The sequence below is a fragment of the Anopheles ziemanni genome, chromosome 3 (assembly GCF_943734765.1).
Source record: "Anopheles ziemanni chromosome 3, idAnoZiCoDA_A2_x.2, whole genome shotgun sequence".
Taxonomy (NCBI): domain Eukaryota; kingdom Metazoa; phylum Arthropoda; class Insecta; order Diptera; family Culicidae; genus Anopheles; species Anopheles ziemanni.
The window spans coordinates 61,046,243-61,065,961 of NC_080706.1; the positions used below are offsets into that span (position 1 = coordinate 61,046,243).

Sequence of the window (19,719 nt, forward strand, 5' to 3'; positions counted from 1 at the left end):
GTGATGAAATTGTTGCTGCTATTGCGGGTATGTTAGTTGTAAGGTTTATGCGTTTTGAGGGAATGTGTTTTAAAATGCCGATTCCAACGGAGTGATGGGAAGTTCCTATTGCTTGATGAAAATACCAGTTGTAGTTGTTGAGGGGCTGAGACTTTAGATTCGGGATACGAATGACTTCCTGAAGGGTAACTATTGTAGGGCTATGGCGGGTTAGCAAGATTTTTAGTTCGTCTAGGTTTTGGGTCATACTTCTAATGTTCCAGGACATGGCAAATATGGAATTGTTGCTGTCGGGAGGAGGTTGTGCAGGATTTGGTTGGTGCAGATTGGGTGTGCGGGAAGTTGATGGTAGGGTGTTTAACATCACTTCTTTTTAGTTTTGGATTTTCTCTCGGGTTTCCTCGGGTTTGGGTTGGGGATGGAAAGGGAAGGGGAAGGAGGAGGGTGTATGTTGGATAGGGAGGTAGTTGGGGTTGTGGGACGGGAGGTGGGAGGATTTGGGATGGGAATAGGAATAGGGGAAGGATTGGGGGAGGTTTTGTTGTTGGGAAGTTTTTTGGGGTTTTCGGTTTCGGTGGATGAGGTCGAAGCCGAGGAGTGGGCTCGTTTTTTAGGGGTCACATCGGACTCCATATCCTCCGAGCTAGAGGATGAGGAAGATTCTTCTGAATCTTCGGTGATGGTCATGTCGTCAATTTTATTTGCTTTTAGTAGTTTGTAAATTACTTGGTTTTTTACGCAAAGTTGTTGTACGGAGGTGTTTAAAAGTTCGATTTGTTTCATTAGGTCTTCGTTTTGTTTCCTAAGTCTTGTGATTTCTTCGTCTCTTGGGTCTTGTGTTGGTGTTTGGATGTGAGTGTTGTTTGTAAGAGTTTGTGCATATGTTTGTTTTTGTTGAGTTGTGGTTTGTGTTTTGTTGTTTTGGATTTCGACTTGTTTGCGGGCTTCGGTGAAAGATACATTGTTGTCTATTTTGTAACGGATAATATCTTGCTCCATGACGTATTTGGGGCAAGATTTATCAAAGGGGTTGTGATTTCCTTGGCAGTTGATGCAGGTGGCTGGGGAAGAGCAATCACCGTGTGCCGGGATTCCGCAATTGCGGCAGGCTAGGGAGGATTTGCATCTCAGCCGGGAGTGTCCGTAGCGAGCGCATTGCAAACAGATCATGGGCCTCGGGTAATACACACGCGGAGTGACTTGGAGAGGGCCAAGTCTTATTGAGTTGGGGATTTTTGTGGCAGCGATACGTAATAAAAAGGAGTTGGTCGGGACAATGTCGTTGTTGATTTTGCGTGTGAATCGTCGGACTTCCGTAATGTTTTGGTCTTTCAGGTTGTTTAGGATTTCTTCGTCGGAAATGTTCTTGAGGTCGGGGGAAAATATGACGCATTGGACCGAGTTGAGTGTGTTGTGTGGGGTGATTGTGATCGGTGTACCGTCAATTAGTTTGGTCAATGTTTGCAATTTGTTAAAGTGCGATAGGGATCGAGTTTTGAGCAGATATTTGGAGCCGCCATCTATCAGATTACCTGGTACCGGCCGTCCGACAGCATCTTGCAGGGCTTTCCCTACGACGAATGGGCTGGATGGTAGACTCTTTCCTTCAGTGGCTTGCAGGACCAGGAACATCAGGTCTCCTTCGTTGGAATCCATCCATTCCGGTTTCGTCCTTGTCCTTGAGCCGAGAGGGGGACGATCCCTCTCGGGAGGATGTGGGCCCGACATGCCGTCGGCCCACTCACTCACTTTTTTTGATTAACGACACTCAGAACTGTAACTTTTTTGCACAAAACGCACAAATGGTATTTCTCCACAGATGGTTTTTTAATAGTATAAAATAGTCAGAAAAGAAAACGCACGAATTTCTTTATTCCCAAAAGTTCTTATTTAAATGACACACAAACTCTATGGAGTGACAGGGACAACCGTCACTTTCGCTCAGATCGTCGCTGTCACTAATAAGGTCTCTGGCACTGTCTCTAGCCTGACGTGTTCACTGCTTGACAGCTAAAACACAATTGCCTGCGCGTTGGACCGGACAAATTTTTTCGGCGAGACAGAGATAGCAAACACTGTCGTTCTTCCTGTCACTTTAGCTGCTCCTGGATGCTGGATGGTGAGCTCGGCTCGACGGGTAACTCCTGACAGCGGATCGGGCAGGATCGGTTTTTCGGAGTGACAGGGATAGCAATCACTGTCACTCTCTCAAACACTTTCACTGCACACGAAACTGGATGCTGGAAGAAGGCTGCTTGTAGAGACGTCTGCACTGCTCGGCGGTTGGAACAAGAATGACTTCAATTTTAACGCGACTTCAATTTTAACGCGATTTTCGACCCTCACTTCGGCTTTTATTCAGCGTCGGGCGAGTTCGCTGGCTGGCTTCGCTACACCTCGACGTTTATATAAACCCGGTTTCAGGTTCGTTTCGGCATAGTTCGGAAGAGAACCCACTCTTGTTTCAACCACCGAGCAGTGCAGACGTGTTTGCAGCAGCCTACCTCCAGCATCCAGTGCAGTGAAAGTGCTTGTGAAAATCAGTCGTGTCTTCAGCTACCTGCCTCGAGCATACAGCTTAAAGTACCTGTGAAAGTGACTTTACCTGTGAGTGTGTACAAGTACCTGTGACTGTGAGAGTGACGGAAGTGAAATCTCTGAAGGTGGAATTTTGGACGGACTTTAACATTGGTGTGGTGAAAAGAAAATTTACTCAAAGTTACTGACACCCGCCCAGGATATGGCGGGTCATACACCGCCTTGGGGAGATCCTTCTCCCCGAGAAAATCAACGTGGACGCCTAGCACCGGAATGGATGGACCCGAAAGGAGTAAATGGCGAACTCCTTTACTTAATCCTACAAGCACCAGAAGGACTCCAGCTGCCGAAAAACCCGTTCCTCATCAGCAAAAGTTTAACCAGCATTGTAGGCGATATGGAACCCTGCGCTCCGATCAACAAAGGAACCAGGTATTTATTAAAAACCAGATCTAAGAACCAATTTGACAAACTACAGACAATCACGCAGCTATCGGACAATACCCCCGTACTGATCACGGAACACCCATTTTTAAACCGCGTGCAATGTGTCATCACATGCCCGGAACTAAAAGGACTAACGGACGAAGAAATCCTGGAAAACCTAGTGGACCAAAAAGTGACAGCAGTTAGACGATTCCTGCGACGCAACAACAACGAAACAACGGAGACAAACTCTTTCCTGTTAACTATAGATTCAGTGCTCGTGCCCACAAACATCCGCATTGGACTACTACAAATAAAGACCCGGACCTACTACCCCCGACCCATGCAATGTTTTAACTGTGCCAAATTCGGTCACAGCAAAGCAAAATGCCCGTCGCCTGTTCCAGTTTGCTCAAACTGTAACCAGGACGCGCACGGCACTTGCAATGCTGCCCCGAAGTGCAAGAACTGTGACGGAGACCACAACTCTTTGAGTCGCTCCTGCCCAAGATATGTTGATGAACAAAACATCATCCATATCAAAGTGGACTGTGGAATCACATTTTTTGAAGCACGGAAACAGTACGAAGAACAAAACCGAAAATCAGTTAACAACCGACTTGACGCTTTGAAGAAAATCGACCCACGAGACCAACAAATCGCTGACCTTACTTCCTTGGTCGCAGCCCTCCAACTGCAAATAAAAACACTTACGGAAAAACTTGAACAAAACAACACAACCACCGAAACTGAAGACACTGAAGAATCCGACGAAGAGATGTCCACCGCGACATCTGACTCCGAAACTTCAAACTCCACCTCGAACAATACACAGGAACACGAAACGAAAACAACCCAAAAACGCAGAAACACCCGACCAAACTCATCCGAAGAAGACCTTCGCTTAACGAACAAAAAATCACAGAAACTTGCACCCAAACAAAGCGACACCCAAAACACTCCCAAGAAAGACACCAAAAAGAACAAAAAGCGGAACGGCTAACAAACACACACGAGTTAGACTCAAAGAAACGACCCTAGCAAGCCCCAAGACACATTCTAACGGACCTACGCTCTTAAACAAACTATCTGAATAAGAAAACAACCCCCTTTTTAAAAATGACAAACAAATTAGCACTACAATGGAACATACGTAGCATCAACTCGAATATTAACAACCTCCTACTTTTAATTGACAAACATTCACCGATTGTTATATCATTACAAGAAGCATACCCCCGAAGACACATAAACAACAATTACAAATGGTATTTCAAAGAATCCAATCCACCCCATCACAATGTCTGCCTAGGCATACACAAAGACTATCCTCACAAAACACTCAATACCAACACAGACCTCCCTGCCGTAGCAGTACAACTAAAATGCCCAATCAAAGCCACCTTCATCAGCATCTATCTCCAAAACCAAAACATTCCTAATCTCAACTCAAAACTACAAGACCTAATAGACAAAGTTCCCAAACCAGTCGTCTTTCTTGGAGATTTCAACAGTCATCATCCCATTTGGGGTGGTAGCCATATCACGCCACGGGGGAGGGTGATAGTTGATTTTTCCATCAGAAATGACCTCATAATTACCAATCCAAACAAACCCACCAGAATCTCATCACACAACGGACATCAAAGCACACTCGACTTGGCAATACTATCCTCCCAACTAACACAACAACTACAAACAGACGTAGAAACCGACACGTATGGCAGTGATCATTTCCCTGTCATGCTGCAACTTAACGACAATCCTTCCGAATCCCAACTTCGCCCAAAGTACATATATCAACAAGCCGACTGGATTGGTTACCAAAAGGAAATAGACTTTTGCACAACTTATCAACAAAACTGGACAGCAGAACAATTTACAAACCTTATTCAACAAACAGCAAATAGATTCATTCCCCAAAGTTCCAACAAACCAAGAAAACGACGCAACCCCTGGTGGAACGCGGACGTAGCCCAAGCCATAAAATCCCGTAGAAAAGCCCTAAGGATGCTCCGCCGAGCAACCAAAAACAACCCTCCAACAACCCCTCAAATCCTTGCTTTAGCAGAAACATATCGGACAGCCAACAAACATGCAAAAATAATCACAGAAAAGGCAAAAGAAGACTCTAGAGGACGTTTCGTTGAAGAAATAAACCCAGACATGACCTGTCAAGAAATGTGGCAACGGGTTTCTCTCCTCAACGGAACTTACAAAAAACCCAAACCAATCCTTTACCTGAATAACACGTACACCACAGACCCAGCAGTAATAGCAGAAACTTTCAACGAACATTTTTACAATACCTCGTCTACCCAACAATACTCAATCCCATTCCAAAGGACCAAACAGACAGCAGAACTCCACGAAATCAATTTTCCTACCCAAACGAACGCTCCCTACAACAAACCTTTCGACGCTGCAGAACTTACCTGGGCACTCTACAAGTGCAAAGGGAAGTCTGCAGGACCGGATGACATCGGCTACCCACTGCTTCAAAATCTACCCCATTCAGGAAAACTGACCCTCTTATCCATATACAACGACATCTGGCACACTGGCAATATACCCTCGAACTGGAAAAATAGCTTAATAGTCCCCATACCCAAACCAGACAAAAACCCACACGAAGCAACAAACTATCGCCCCATATCACTCTTAAACTGCGTAGGAAAAGTGCTAGAGAGAATGGTAAATCGTCGTTTGGTTTACATTCTCGAAAGCCAAAACCTGCTCAGCGACGCTCAGCACGCTTATCGTGCAGGGCGCGGCACAGAATCCTATTTCGCCTCATTAGAAACAATAATCCAGAAATCTTTTTCTAAAAACGAACAAATCTCCTGTGCAACAATAGACATCTCCAAGGCTTTTGATCGAGCATGGAGATACCCGATCTTAGATCAGTTATCGCGCTGGGGCATCGGAGGAAACCTTGCTTCCTTCATCTCCAGCTTTCTCTCAGACCGAACCTTTCAGACAATAATAGGAAACACCCGATCATCAGTAAGACAGTTAGAAAATGGTGTCCCTCAAGGCGCCATTCTCTCCCCTACACTATTCAACATCACAACACAGACACTTATAAACTCACTCCCAGAAAACATCACGCCACTCATATACGCCGATGATATCCTTCTGATAGCTACCGGCTCAACACCGAAACAAACACAACAATCTCTTCAGAAAGGACTTGACAAATTACAACAGTGGTCCCGCTTCACAGGCTACGACATTTCCCCTGAGAAAAGCAAAATCATCTGTTTTTCCCAATTTTCTGCCCGCCGCTCAAAACCACTATACATCAATAACTCCAGAATTCCTAACGTAACAAAAACCAAAATTCTAGGAGTAGTCATTGACTCAACTCTTAGCTTCATACCACACACTCAATATCTCCAATCTTCCACCAAAAACAAACTACAGCTGTTCAAGTATCTTGGCTGCGGTAAAAAGCGAGCTTCTCGCGAAACCCTGCTGAAGGTCATGAACGGCTGGCTTGTTCCGAAAATACTATTTGGCGCCGAATTCTACTCTAGAGGCGGCCCTAACATCCAAACCAAAGTAGAGAAAATTTACAACCAGGCCCTGAGACAAATCTCAGGAGCTTTCCGCACCAGTCCTATACCTTCGTTAATCTGCGAATCCGGACAGCTCCCTTTCAGTCACATTTTACTCAATAGACTAGTATCAGCACAAGCACGACTCAACGAGAAAAATTTCCCAGCTCAGCCCCTCACCAACAGAACCAAAACCCTCTTCAAACAAATTACCACCAAAGAACTCTTAGAAATAGAAAAACTAAACAGACTCAAAGACAGACCCTGGAACGCAACAAAACCCAACATAGACTGGACAATGAAAGACATTAAAAAGGACAACTACAACCCCACCATTGCTCAACAACTCTTCCAGCAGCTCATCAATGGCAAGTACAAAACACATCACCACATCTACACAGACGGTTCCGTTCAAGCGAATGAAACCGGATGTGGAATATACTCGGAAACTACATCTAGCAGTCTTAAACTCAATAATAATTTATCGATCTTTTCCGCAGAAGCTTTAGCCCTCCTAATAGCAGCCGATGAGGCCACAATAGACAACAAAGCTAACGTTATATTTACAGATTCCGCAAGCGCACTTCAAGCAATAGAAAAAGGAACATCAAGACATCCCTACATACAATCCATTGACGAACATCTAGCCACTCGGAACATCACCCTTTGCTGGATACCGAGTCACATGGGAATCGCTGGAAACGAAGCCGCCGACCGATTGGCGAACGAAGGTCGAGCGAAACCGGACACCATCGAGACACCTTTCCCGAAGAGAGACCTCCTCCGCTGGGCCCAAGACGAAGTACGCTCATCTTGGGAACGCAAATGGAGATCGCTCATCGACGCCAAACTTCACAGCATCAAACCAACCACACTACCATGGAATGACACACCGAAACCACGCGACCAACGAATCCTCACCCGCATCAGAATAGGACACACCCGACTGACTCATAGCTACCTTTTCACGAAGAACAGCCCACCACCAATGTGCATCACCTGTGGATGCCAGCTCACCGTCAATCATATCATAGTTGAATGCAGAGCCCATACTACAGCTAGACAGCAATTCAACATCCCACTAAACCTAGAATCCGCCCTCAGCAACGACCCCACAAGCGAAGACAACATCATACAATTTTTGAAAGAAATTAAAATATATAAAGAAATTTAACAGAAAGGAAAGAATAAATAAAAATGAAAAACAAACCTAATCTTAAATTTAAATTAAGGCAATATTGTTCCCCTCCCCACCCATTCCTATCCTTGAACTATCCCATGATTCCAAACATTCCCCTAATATGTAACATTAATTTAAGATAGAGATGAATGTCGCCGTTAAGGCGCAAAATCTCTTTAATAAAAAAAAAAAAAAAAAAAAAAAAAAAAAAAAAAAAAAAAGTTTGAAAGAGAACCTCTTCGAGTGAGCACCACGTATCCCTCTCGTTAAACAATCGAAAATGTCTGGACGCGGCAAGGGTGGTAAAGTGAAGGGAAAGGCAAAGTCCCGCTCGAATCGTGCCGGTCTGCAGTTCCCGGTCGGCCGTATTCATCGTCTGCTGCGCAAGGGTAACTATGCCGAGCGCGTCGGTGCCGGCGCACCGGTGTATCTGGCGGCCGTGATGGAGTATCTGGCCGCGGAAGTGCTCGAGTTGGCCGGTAACGCCGCCCGTGACAACAAGAAGACGCGCATCATCCCGCGCCATCTGCAGCTGGCCATCCGCAACGACGAAGAGTTGAACAAGCTGCTTTCCGGTGTGACCATCGCCCAAGGTGGTGTGCTGCCCAACATTCAGGCCGTGCTGTTGCCGAAGAAGACGGAAAAGAAGGCATAAGGCGTGCTCTCTCGTGCTCACCCCGCCGCGCGGCACCGTGTCGCGCTCACAAACCCCGCCGAAGATCTCACCGTCACAAAAACCGTCCTTTTCAGGGCGACAAAATCGTGTGATAAAGGTTTATTTCACTACATTCAGTGCCCATGCCAGTTGGTTTCAGTTCAGTTTCAGTAGTTAAATGGTTAAATGGACGTAATTTCACAGTATGGCTGGAAAACAACGAAAGAAATGTTTAAAATTAACTCAAGCAATGTGTCTCAATGTGTGAAGTAACATCGCAAGTTTGGTAGGTTAAACGGGGCAAACCATTTTGCTTCATATCAGGTATGTAGCTTTTTCCGCTCATTTCTACCCGAACACATGCGTTGGTGGTGGTGGCCATGAAAAGTGATGGGTTTTGATCATCGCGTTAGAAACGGCCAACGCTACGCGCTCTACAGGTAGGGAATTTAACAATGTAAACGACCAAAGCGTTCTTTTCCCCGTATGTTGGTTAGGTTGGTTGGTTGATGCCCGGTAGATAGATAGGCGTTGATGGTTGATGCAACGAGTAAACACGTCGTGGAGTGATAATAGTGAATAAAGTGATATAAAAATAAAAAAGTGAACCCTAACCTCCTTCGGCCTTATTATGCCGAAGAAAGGTGAGGAGAAGAAAAGAGGAAGGAAGGTCTCGAGCGAAAGTTCTTCGGACTCGATTGTGTCAAAACGCTCGAAAACATCTAAAACATCGGCCCAGACGGAAGATGTCAGTGAAATGAGCACTGAAACATGCACCGGCAGTTCCAGCACCTACAGTTCTGAGGCCACCAGCGTCGCATCAGACAACGAAAGTGACTTCATTGAAGTGAAGAAAAAGAAGAAGAAGACAAGCACAGTTAAAGATATGAAAAACAAAGCTTCAACATCATCAAAAGTCCGTCCGTCGGAAAACACACCTGCAAATTCTGCCGCTACAATGGCAGGTAAAAATGCTAAAAAGCCCCCGGGCCCAGCTAGCAAACCACCACCCGTTGTCGTAAAGACAATACCCATTTCTGAGCTGCGCCCGGAGCTCCAGGCTCGCGGTCTCACGCCGGAGTTCCGAATTAGTGGAGTAGGCACCTCCATTATCTCGCGATCCCTGGCAGAACGTGAGGGTGTGATTGCATACCTTAATCATCGAAAGGCGGAATATTTTTCTTATGCTGCCAAGGACCAGCGGCCATTTAAAGTGGTACTCCGGGGTCTTCCTGATACGCCGCTAGAAGAAATTGTCGAGGAACTCCGCTCAAGATACCAGCTTGAAGTCATCGAGGCTTTTGAGATGAAAAGACGTGCTGAGGGCATCCATTCAAGGTTGTACCTCGTACACCTTAAACGTGGGACCTGCTCCCTGAAGACACTAGAGGCGGTCAGATCCATCCAGCAGGTTATTGTAAGATGGGAGGCCTATCGTGGAGGCAAAAAAGGTCCTACCCAGTGTCAACAGTGCCAGCAGTTTGGACATGGTACACGCCACTGCAAAATCAATCCACGATGTGCTAAGTGTGCTGGACAACACACTACTGATACCTGCCCTGCAATGGATGAACAGCAAGAGGTGAAGTGCTCAAACTGTATGGGAACTCACCGAGCCGACCATCCTGACTGCCCACAACGTGCTAAATATGTAGAAGTAAGAAACCTGGCAAGGAAAAACCGCCAAAAACACCAGCATCCGCAGACTCCTGCTCAGCGCCAGACTGCAAGTAAGCCACAAGCCACAGCCCCAGTGACATCGGTTTCCACAGTGACGCCGCCCTCTGCTCCAAGCAGTACCGCGTCGCCTTGGCTTCCTACACCTGGCTCCATCACCTTGGCACAGCGGCTAGCCAACGCTAGAAACGCCTCGGATACACCCGCTCCTGCTCCGGAAGGTGAACTGTTCACGATGGAAGAGCTTTTTAGCATCTTCACAAAAATGTTGGCAAAAATCCGCCTTTGCCGCAATAAGGCAGATCAACTCGCCGTTATCGGAGAACTGCTGATGCTCAATGGGTAATCTGCGAGTAGTCACATGGAACGCCCAGTCCGTGAGGGCTAAAAAGATTCAACTGGCCGATTTCCTAAAACTACATCGCATCGACATCGCGCTCATCGTGGAGACCCATCTGAAGCCAGACATCAGCTTCTACATCGATGAATACTCCATCCACCGCCTTGATAGAGTCGGAGCACGTGGTGGCGGGGTAGCCATCGTTGTTCGTCGAGGCATCAAACATCAGTTGCTTCCGCACTTCAATACCACCATCATTGAAGCAGTCGGCATTAAGGTCTTCACCAGCTCCGGGGAACTGCGCATTATATCTGTGTACTGCCCTCGACAGTGCACGGGTGATCTGGATGCGGTTTTTCGTCGCGACATTAACATCATCGCCTGCAACAATTTCCGCTCGGTTATCGGAGGGGACCTGAACGCCCGTCATCGCTTGTGGGGAAATAGGCGCCAAAATAAAAATGGAAACATCTTGGCAGAGGTCGCACAGCATGGACAGTTCATCATTGAACATCCTGATGAACCTACCGTTATTCCCAGCCGTGGCTTCCCTTCAATTTTAGATCTGTTCCTAACCAACCTGCAGATCTCCAAACCCACCACCCTGGATGAGCTAACCTCGGATCATTTCCCTGTCCTAACGAAGGTTCACCTTGACGCCAGCAGAGCTCCGCCTGTTAGGAGGAAAAACTACCACTGTGTCGACTGGGCCCGCTTTGGAAGACTGGTTGACCAGCAAATCACCACCACCGAGATTTCACTGTCTCCAGCTTCTATTGAATCAGCTATAACGAACGTGGTGGAGGCTATCCGTTCGGCAGAGGCGGAGTGTGTTCCAGAGGTGTCCGCACGGGGAGAGGTAATTGTCCTAGACGATCACACTCGACATCTCATCTCCCGTCGAAACATGCTGCGGCGTCAATACCAGCGCACCGGGGATCAGCTTTGTAAACAGCAGGCAGCTCAACTTTCCCGCATCATCCAGGATCGTGTCGAGAAAATCAGGAACAAAAACTTTGAGCGCATGGTGCGGCGGCTCCATCCCAACGCCAACGCTTTCTGGAAAGTAGCTAAGACCCTCCGCACTAAACCCAGGCCGATTCCTCCACTACTCGCAGCTGACAACGCAGTTTTACTTACTCCTACGGAGAAGACTGGTGCCCTCGCCCAACACTTCGAGGATGCTCATCGGATTGGCCTTAGTATGTCCAGCCCTCATGAGGCCGAGGCGGCTTCATCAGTGGCCAGAGTTAACTCTGAACAGCCAACCCTGCCACCAGAGGATCGCATCACCGTCGAGGAGGTGTGTCATGCCCTAAGGATGATGAGGAACATGAAAGCCCCTGGCTTTGATGGCATTCTGGGCATCCTTCTCAAACATCTCCGACTCCGAGCCCTCTCCCTCCTCACGAACATCGTAAACTGCTGCCTCGAACTGCAACACTATCCGCAGAGTTGGAAGACGGCAAAGGTGAAACCTATACTGAAACCTGGCAAAGATCCAACGAGGGCCTCCAGCTATCGCCCTATCAGCCTGCTGAGCATTCTTGGAAAGCTTTTTGAGAGGCTAATATGTTGGAGGCTTCGAGATGCGATGGAAGATCCCCAAATATTGCCTCCTCAGCAGTTCGGCTTTAGATCAGGACACTCAACAGCACATCAACTCCTGAGGCTAAAAACCAACATTGAAAAGAACAAGAGGGTCGGTAAGTCCACTGCGGTCGTCATGCTGGATGTGGAGAAGGCTTTCGACAGCGTTTGGCATGATGGGCTTGTGCACAAAATGCTCTCCTTCCGGCTTCCTCTATATCTTGTAAAGCTGACCAGCAACTACCTGCGGCAACGAACCTTCCGGGTGACCCTGGGATCAGTGTCATCCAGCCCAACCAACATCGCGGCAGGCGTCCCACAGGGCAGCATCCTGGGCCCCTTGCTGTACACTCTGTTTACGGCGGATCTTCCAGAGTTACCAAGGGGTTCGGAAATATACCTCTACGCTGATGACACTGCCATCACCACCAAGGGTCGCACTCCAGCAGAGTTGAGGAACAGCGGTCAACGGGCTCTCGACATCTTCCAGCAATACGCCGCAAGCTGGAAGATAAAGCTTAACAACGAGAAGACGCAAGCGATGGTCATCCCGTATCGTCTGAGGAAAAACCTGCTGCAACCTCCGGAGCAATCCCGTCTCAAAGTGGGCTCAACACCAGTACCATGGCAGCAGTCGGTTCGGTACTTGGGCGTCACGATCGACAATCGGCTTCTATTCCACCACCACACGCGCCAACTTGCGAACCGTATTGCAGTTTTGCTTAAGCTGCTGTACCCGCTGATAAATCGGAAATCGACCCTGCACAAACAGAACAAAATTGCGGTCTACAAACAAATTGTTCTGCCTGCGGCCACATATGCAATCTCAGTTTGGAGCTCCTGTGCCGCCACTAACCTGAAACGCGTACAAACGGCACTGAATAGATTTCTTGTACTAATATTAAATGCTCCTCCTAGAACGCGTCTAGAGGAGCTTTATAATGTAACAGACACGAAAGCGCTAGACGTAATAGCATTTGAAGTAACGGATCGACTGAGATCCACCATGCAAGCCTCACCCCATGAACTGATTAGAGGCTTGGTGTAAATAGTAGGTTAATAATAGGTTAATATTAGGTTAGGAATAGGTTAAGATAAGATTAAGGTTAACACTCCCATTGCCATTGGCATAACACCTGAAAACTTATGCAAGATCAAACTGCCTCTTAGGCAAAATTCTCATGTAGCGAATGAAATGCGTGCGATCGCTAAATCTCGCAAAACACCAAAATGTAATGAATTATACAAATCAATAAAAGAAATTTTACTACTACTACTTCCCCGTATGCCACACCGAGCCCCGTGAGGTAGACCGGTGCCTTTCTACGAACTCTCAGTGGGTCGTCGTGTTAAAAAACGAATCGGTCACATATCCGAGAATCAGAACCGTCGGTAGTGTATCGCGCATCACCACTACCACCACCACCACTATGCGCGGTACACCGTACCACTCGCTGTGGATGCCATCGGATATCGTTTCGGGCATGGGGAATGGGGTAAGAAGGAGAGGAGTAGTCAAGTCGCATTTTTTTTTTTGTTTTGTTTTCTCTGGCGTTTTTGGCGGCAAATGTGCCGGGGCGTCGGGAGAGCCACAAAAGCTTAGTTTGATACGAATGAGCAGGAAATATATCTTTCCGGAACAGTTTTGGTGGTCCTGAAAAGGACCGATTTTTGTGTTTGCCAACAAGCGGGGCTGTTCGCGCAGCTTAACCTCCGAAACCGTACAGGGTGCGTCCCTGGCGTTTCAGGGCGTACACGACGTCCATGGCGGTGACGGTCTTGCGCTTGGCGTGCTCGGTGTACGTCACGGCATCACGGATCACGTTCTCGAGGAACACTTTCAGCACACCGCGAGTTTCTTCGTAGATCAGGCCGGAAATACGCTTCACACCGCCACGGCGAGCCAGACGGCGGATGGCCGGTTTCGTGATTCCCTGGATGTTATCACGCAGCACTTTGCGATGACGCTTGGCACCTCCTTTGCCCAGTCCCTTGCCTCCTTTTCCACGGCCGGTCATGATGCTGCTGCTTTACACAATTGGTTGTTGTTGACACGATGCAAACTGAACGAACGGTTTCGACGAACTGCGATGGTTTCGGCAGTGAAACACGGTTTTTATTGACCCGACCCGCCCGATCGTGAGCACCCGAAGAGGGACCCGAAACTATATAAACGCGGTTTCACGGCGCGGTTCGGCCCAGTTTTGTATTACGGCTTTTTGCGTTTTTCGCTTTGCGCTTTCGCTGGATGTGAAAACAAAGGGTTTTGACCCAACCAGTGTTGAAAAGTTCACCTCGATCGAATTTACCCGTGTTTCTCCCGCTTTCGTTAGAATTGTAGTGTTTTTTAATATTATTACTTAAGTACCGAATTATTCTATCGTAGTGCCCTATTGTAATTTTGTTATTTAGGTTAGTGTTAGTTTAGGCTAACCCGGCAACATGCCGGACCCTCCTACTGACAGGGGGGACCCCTCTCCCCCTTCGGGTAGGGATAATACTCCTCCGGATTGGTTCGGATCCCTATCGGATGACTTCACGTTTTTAGTTCTAGAAGCAGCCGAAGGCGCTTCCCTACCTAAAAATCCATTCATCATCGGCAAGTCTCTGGAGAATTGTGCAGGTAAGTTAACGGAAGCAGGTAAGTGCCTCAATGGAGGAGAGCAGTATCTCCTGAAAATCCGGAACAAGAATCAATGCGCAAAGCTTCTATCCCTGAGAAAGCTTATCGATGGAACCTCCGTGCAAATTGCACACCACAAAACGCTCAACAGTATACAGTGTGTAATTTTCGCCCCTGAGCTCAAAGAGCTTAACGACGAGACCATCCTTTCAAACTTAAAAGAGCAGAACGTAACCTTTGTCAAAAGATTTACCCGTAAGGTAAATGAAAATTACGTTCCCACAAACTCCATACTACTTCGGATCACTGCTACCCGTGTCCCGAGCCACATCCGCGTCGGCCCGATTCAAATCGCTACCCGACCGTACTACCCTAAGCCGATGCAATGCTTCAATTGCTCCAGCTTTGGCCACACCAGACTGAGATGCAAAAACGGACACACTTGCTACACCTGCGGCTCCCCTGCACACGGAACCTGCACCGAGGAATTTTTGTGCAAAAACTGTAAGGGTAACCACAGTAGCTACTCACGGATTGGCCCCATTTACCAACATGAAACTGAAGTTATTAAATACAAAGTAGATCACAATGTCTCGTTCGGGGAAGCAAGAATAGCTGTTAAAAGCAATCTGCACAAGAGCACAGTGCAATCCCGGATTACCTACGCGCAAGCTACATCCAATCAAGTAATGGTAAACAATACATCCGCATTGGAAGCTGCACTAGCAGAAGCTAATAAAACTATCACAATCCTAACCTCCCAATTAAAGGAGATGAGTGCAAAAGTAGAGAAGCAACACCAACTTCTCAAAAAACTAATTACAAACAAAGAGGAACAAAAAGCCACAACCACAACCCCAACAAATAACTCCGTAACTCAAGGCCATGAAACCTCAGTAAATACCTACAGCTCTGACCCAGACACTGAAAATGATTCCGACTCCGCTTCCCAACATGGCTCGGACGCCTCTATGTCCACGATCGCTTCCGCAAACTCCCGGAAGAGAACGATTAGCAGCCCCTCCTCTGAAGAAGACCTCACCGCTATGAACAAGACCAACCCCTCGATTTACCTGAAAAATCCGACCGCCACATCGCCCCCGAAAACCAAAGCTCCAAAGAAAAAAAATAAGAAAAACTCCAAATAAACCCCCACTGATATCTCGGAAAAACACCACTATCTTATCAAACCTTTTTTCCCCAAATGGATCCCAATACGACCTTACCAAACGCAACCGCTACCTTTCTACTATCTTGGAATATTCGCAGCCTGAAAAGTAACATTGACAACCTTAAAATCCTGATCAACAAGCACAACCCTACTGTCATCTCCCTCCAAGAAACGCTCTCTCCTTCTATCCCTCAATCCTTTCCGCTGAACAAATATAACTGGTACACCTCCTTTTCCTCCTTAAATTCACACCAAAGCACAGCGATCGGAATTTCAAAAACCATACCGTCCTCTCCTTGCCAATTTCAATCCCCACTTCCCTTCTCCGCAGCCAAAATTAGCACCCCTTTTCCTGCCACCTTCGTCTCCATCTACCTTCCTCCAAATTCCCTTTCTAATGCAGACGTCCATGAACACCTTCCAAACCTTCTCTCTCAACTCCCTACCCCAACCTTCCTTACCGGGGACCTAAATGCCTCCCACGTGGATTGGGGCAATAGAAACACTAATTCCCGTGGAAGAATCATTAATGATATCTTTAATACAGCCAGTTACTCAACCTTCCAAAACGCAACTGCTACAAGATTCTGCTCCCGGACTGGTTCTGGCTCCACGCTGGACCATTTCGTTCTCCCCACCGACTCATATCAAAATTTCCAACTCACAATAGACTCCGACTCACATGGCAGTGACCACTACCCTCTTCTCATCTCCTCCCACTCTATACCCCCACCACCGCGCCTCAGGGCGAGGTGGAAATATGACACCGCCAATTGGGAAAAATTCCAATCCGAATTTCAAAAATTACTTCCCCGAAATAATCCGGTTAACGAAAAACAGCTCTGTGAGGCTATTCTGGAGGCAGCAAAGCGGTCCATAAAACTCACCAAGGGAACCCCAGGCCGCCGAAATGTGCCATGGTGGAACCAAGAGGTAGCGCTTGCTATTAAAAATCGTCGCAAGGCTCTCAGAATGCTCCGCAGAGCCAGTCAAAGAAACTTACCCGTGGATGAGCTAAGTGAAAGATACAAAATCCTAAACACAATAGCCAAAGACTTAGTAAAAGCCGAAAAAGACAAGTGTTGGGCAAGCTTTGTGGAAGATATTAACCCTACCATGTCAAGTGCCGAGCTGTGGAGAAGAGTTAGTATCCTATCAGGTAGGTATAAAAATCCGCATACCATTCACATTAAATCCAATGATTCCTTCCTCCCGGCGGAAGATACCCCGGAAGCTTTCGCCACCCATTTTGCCGAAATTTCCGCTTCTGAAAACTTCCCCACAAATTTCCTAAAACATAAAGCCAACACCGAACTTATTCCCCTACATTTCAACAGTGACCCAAACCTTCCGTACAATAAACCTTTCACCCTATCTGAACTCCACTGGGCGCTTAACAAGTGCAAAGGTAAGTCGGCCGGCCCTGATAATATTGGATACCCCCTTCTTAAAAATCTACCTCCTATTGGTAAGTACTCCCTGCTCTCCATCTACAACAACATATGGTCATCTGGAACTATCCCTCCCCACTGGAAAAACAGTTTTATTGTACCGATCCCAAAGCCCGATAAACCACCCCATTCCATAGACAGCTACAGACCCATATCACTATTAAACTGCATAGGAAAGATTATGGAGAGGATGGTTAACCGTAGGTTGACCCAAGAGTTGGAAGACCGTGGACTCCTGGACCCCAGACAGCATGCTTTCCGAAGTGGCCTTGGTACGGAAACATACTTTGCCACACTCGAGGAACATCTATCGGAAGTTAAAAATGGACAACATATTGATCTCGCCATCATAGACCTTGCAAAAGCTTTCGACCGAACCTGGAGATACTCTATCTTAGAACAACTACAGAGATGGAGTTTTGGTGGTAACCTAACAAATTATCTCCAATCCTTCCTTTCGGAACGAACTTTCCAGGTTGTTATTGGGTCCAACTCCTCGGAAATTCACTCTCTCGAAAACGGGGTCCCGCAGGGAGCCATCTTATCTCCTACTCTTTTCCTCATTAGTCTAGAATCCCTCTTCTTATCCATCCCTACGAACATCACTCCACTAGTCTATGCAGACGACGTCATACTCATTTCCAACCACTCCTCTCCATCCATATGCAGGAAAAACCTCCAAGCGGGAATGGACAAGGTGAAACAATGGGCCAGATGGACAGGTTTTGAGGTATCGCACGAGAAATGCAAAATCCTGCACATCTGCAATAGTTTCTTCCATCGCAAATCACCCATTCACTTTGGAACCAATGCTATCCCGGACGTCCCTCAAGCTAAGATACTTGGAGTTATTTTTGATAAAAAACTAACATTTAAACCTCACATAAATAGTTTAGCAAAAAATGCTAAACCTAAAATTAATCTTTTCAGGATGCTTGGCTCGGGAACCCATAGAGCTTCCCGTGCTACCCTAACTAAAATCATTAATAACTGGCTGTTGCCCAAACTTTTATATGGTATCGAAATTGTCTCGGTAGAATCAGAATTTTTCATTAAAAAAATCTCTCCTCTCTATCACGACGCCATCAGAGCCTCCTCTGGTGCGTTTAGAACCAGCCCTACCAATTCTCTTCTTTGCGAAAGCGGAACTCTCCCTCTAAAACACATTATCACCCACAAAATAGTTTCAGCAGCTGCCCGGATCCTAGAAAAAGGTATTAATGCAACCGCTTTTACAGCTAGAGCAAATAACGAATTAATTTCTCTTTCTGGTAATTCCATTCCAAATATTTCAAAACTAATTAATCTAAACTCCCGTGCTTGGAACCAACTTCCTCCAAAAATTGACTGGTCCATAAAAGATCAGCTAAAAGCTGGCTGCAATAGCTCCATTGCCTCCGCTACCTTCCTCAACTTAATCAATACCAAATACAGTAATCGTCACCATATTTTCACCGACGGATCTGTCCTCAGTGAGGCAGCCGGCTGTGGTATCCACTCATCCATAGATAACTGTTCGATCAAACTCCCTGATTACACATCCATATTTACTGCCGAAGCCATAGCCCTGAATATAGCGCTAGAGGAAAGTATCCGCCCCGACATCCCCAACATCATCTTTTCCGACAGTGCCAGCGTCCTACAAGCACTTGAAAATGGTACTTGTAGAGATCCAATCATCCAATCCATTACAGAAATAGCCTCCTCTCATAGAACAAATAACATCCAGGTCACCCTCTGCTGGATCCCGGGGCACGTAGGTATCCGCGGTAACGAGTTGGCTGATGAGCTGGCAAACATAGGCAGACGATCACCGCCATCTAATAACGATCTACTCTCAAAAAGAGATTTCAATACCCGGCTTACCGATTTGATTAAAAATTCATGGCAAAGAACATGGACTCAGCAGCAAACCACTTTTCTACGATACATTAAAACCGATATCTCACCGTGGAGGGACAACCAATGCAGTAAAGTGCAAAGGATCCTTACCCGGCTGAGAATCGGCCATACTAGGCTTACCCACTTACATAAAATAGAAAAATCTCCTCCTCCTCTCTGTCAGTTCTGCGGAATCACAATCACCACTAAACATCTTCTTACCGACTGCCACGGCTACTCTACACAGAGAATTGCCTGCAACCTTTCAAACAATATCGATATCATTTTATCTCCTACAACGCAAAATGAAGTGAAACTAATTAAATTTCTAAAAATGTCTAATTTGATGCAAGAGATATAGTTTTGTTTTTTTACAGAAAAGAGGTGAAAGAAGCCTCCCGGCTCAAAACCTCTATAAATTATTAAATCATCATCATCAGTTTTGTATTACAGTTTTGTATTATTTTTCCTTGGTCGAACATTTGACGAAGCAACACCTACCTAGTGGTCGTTCCAGCAAGCGAGCTGAAGAGTGTTGAATACAATCTTTCCCATTTCATACAAGTGTGAGTGAGTTCAAGTGTATAACCAAGCGACAGTGCGAACAGGCTCAAGCAAGAAACGCTC

The 19,719-nt window shown here is 46.6% G+C and overlaps 1 protein-coding gene and 1 pseudogene across 1 annotated transcript; one reads left to right on the forward strand and one right to left on the reverse strand.

Moving 5' to 3' along the window:
* Positions 1-7,984: 7,984 nt before the first annotated feature.
* Positions 7,985-8,359, forward strand: LOC131285178 (histone H2A). Its single transcript, XM_058314039.1, has one exon. The coding sequence runs from the start codon at positions 7,985-7,987 to the stop codon at positions 8,357-8,359; it is 375 nt and encodes a 124-aa protein (XP_058170022.1).
* Positions 8,360-13,672: 5,313 nt separating this feature from the next.
* On the reverse strand, positions 13,673-16,679 carry LOC131285179 (histone H4-like; annotated as a pseudogene).
* Between the last annotated feature and the right edge of the window lie 3,040 nt (positions 16,680-19,719).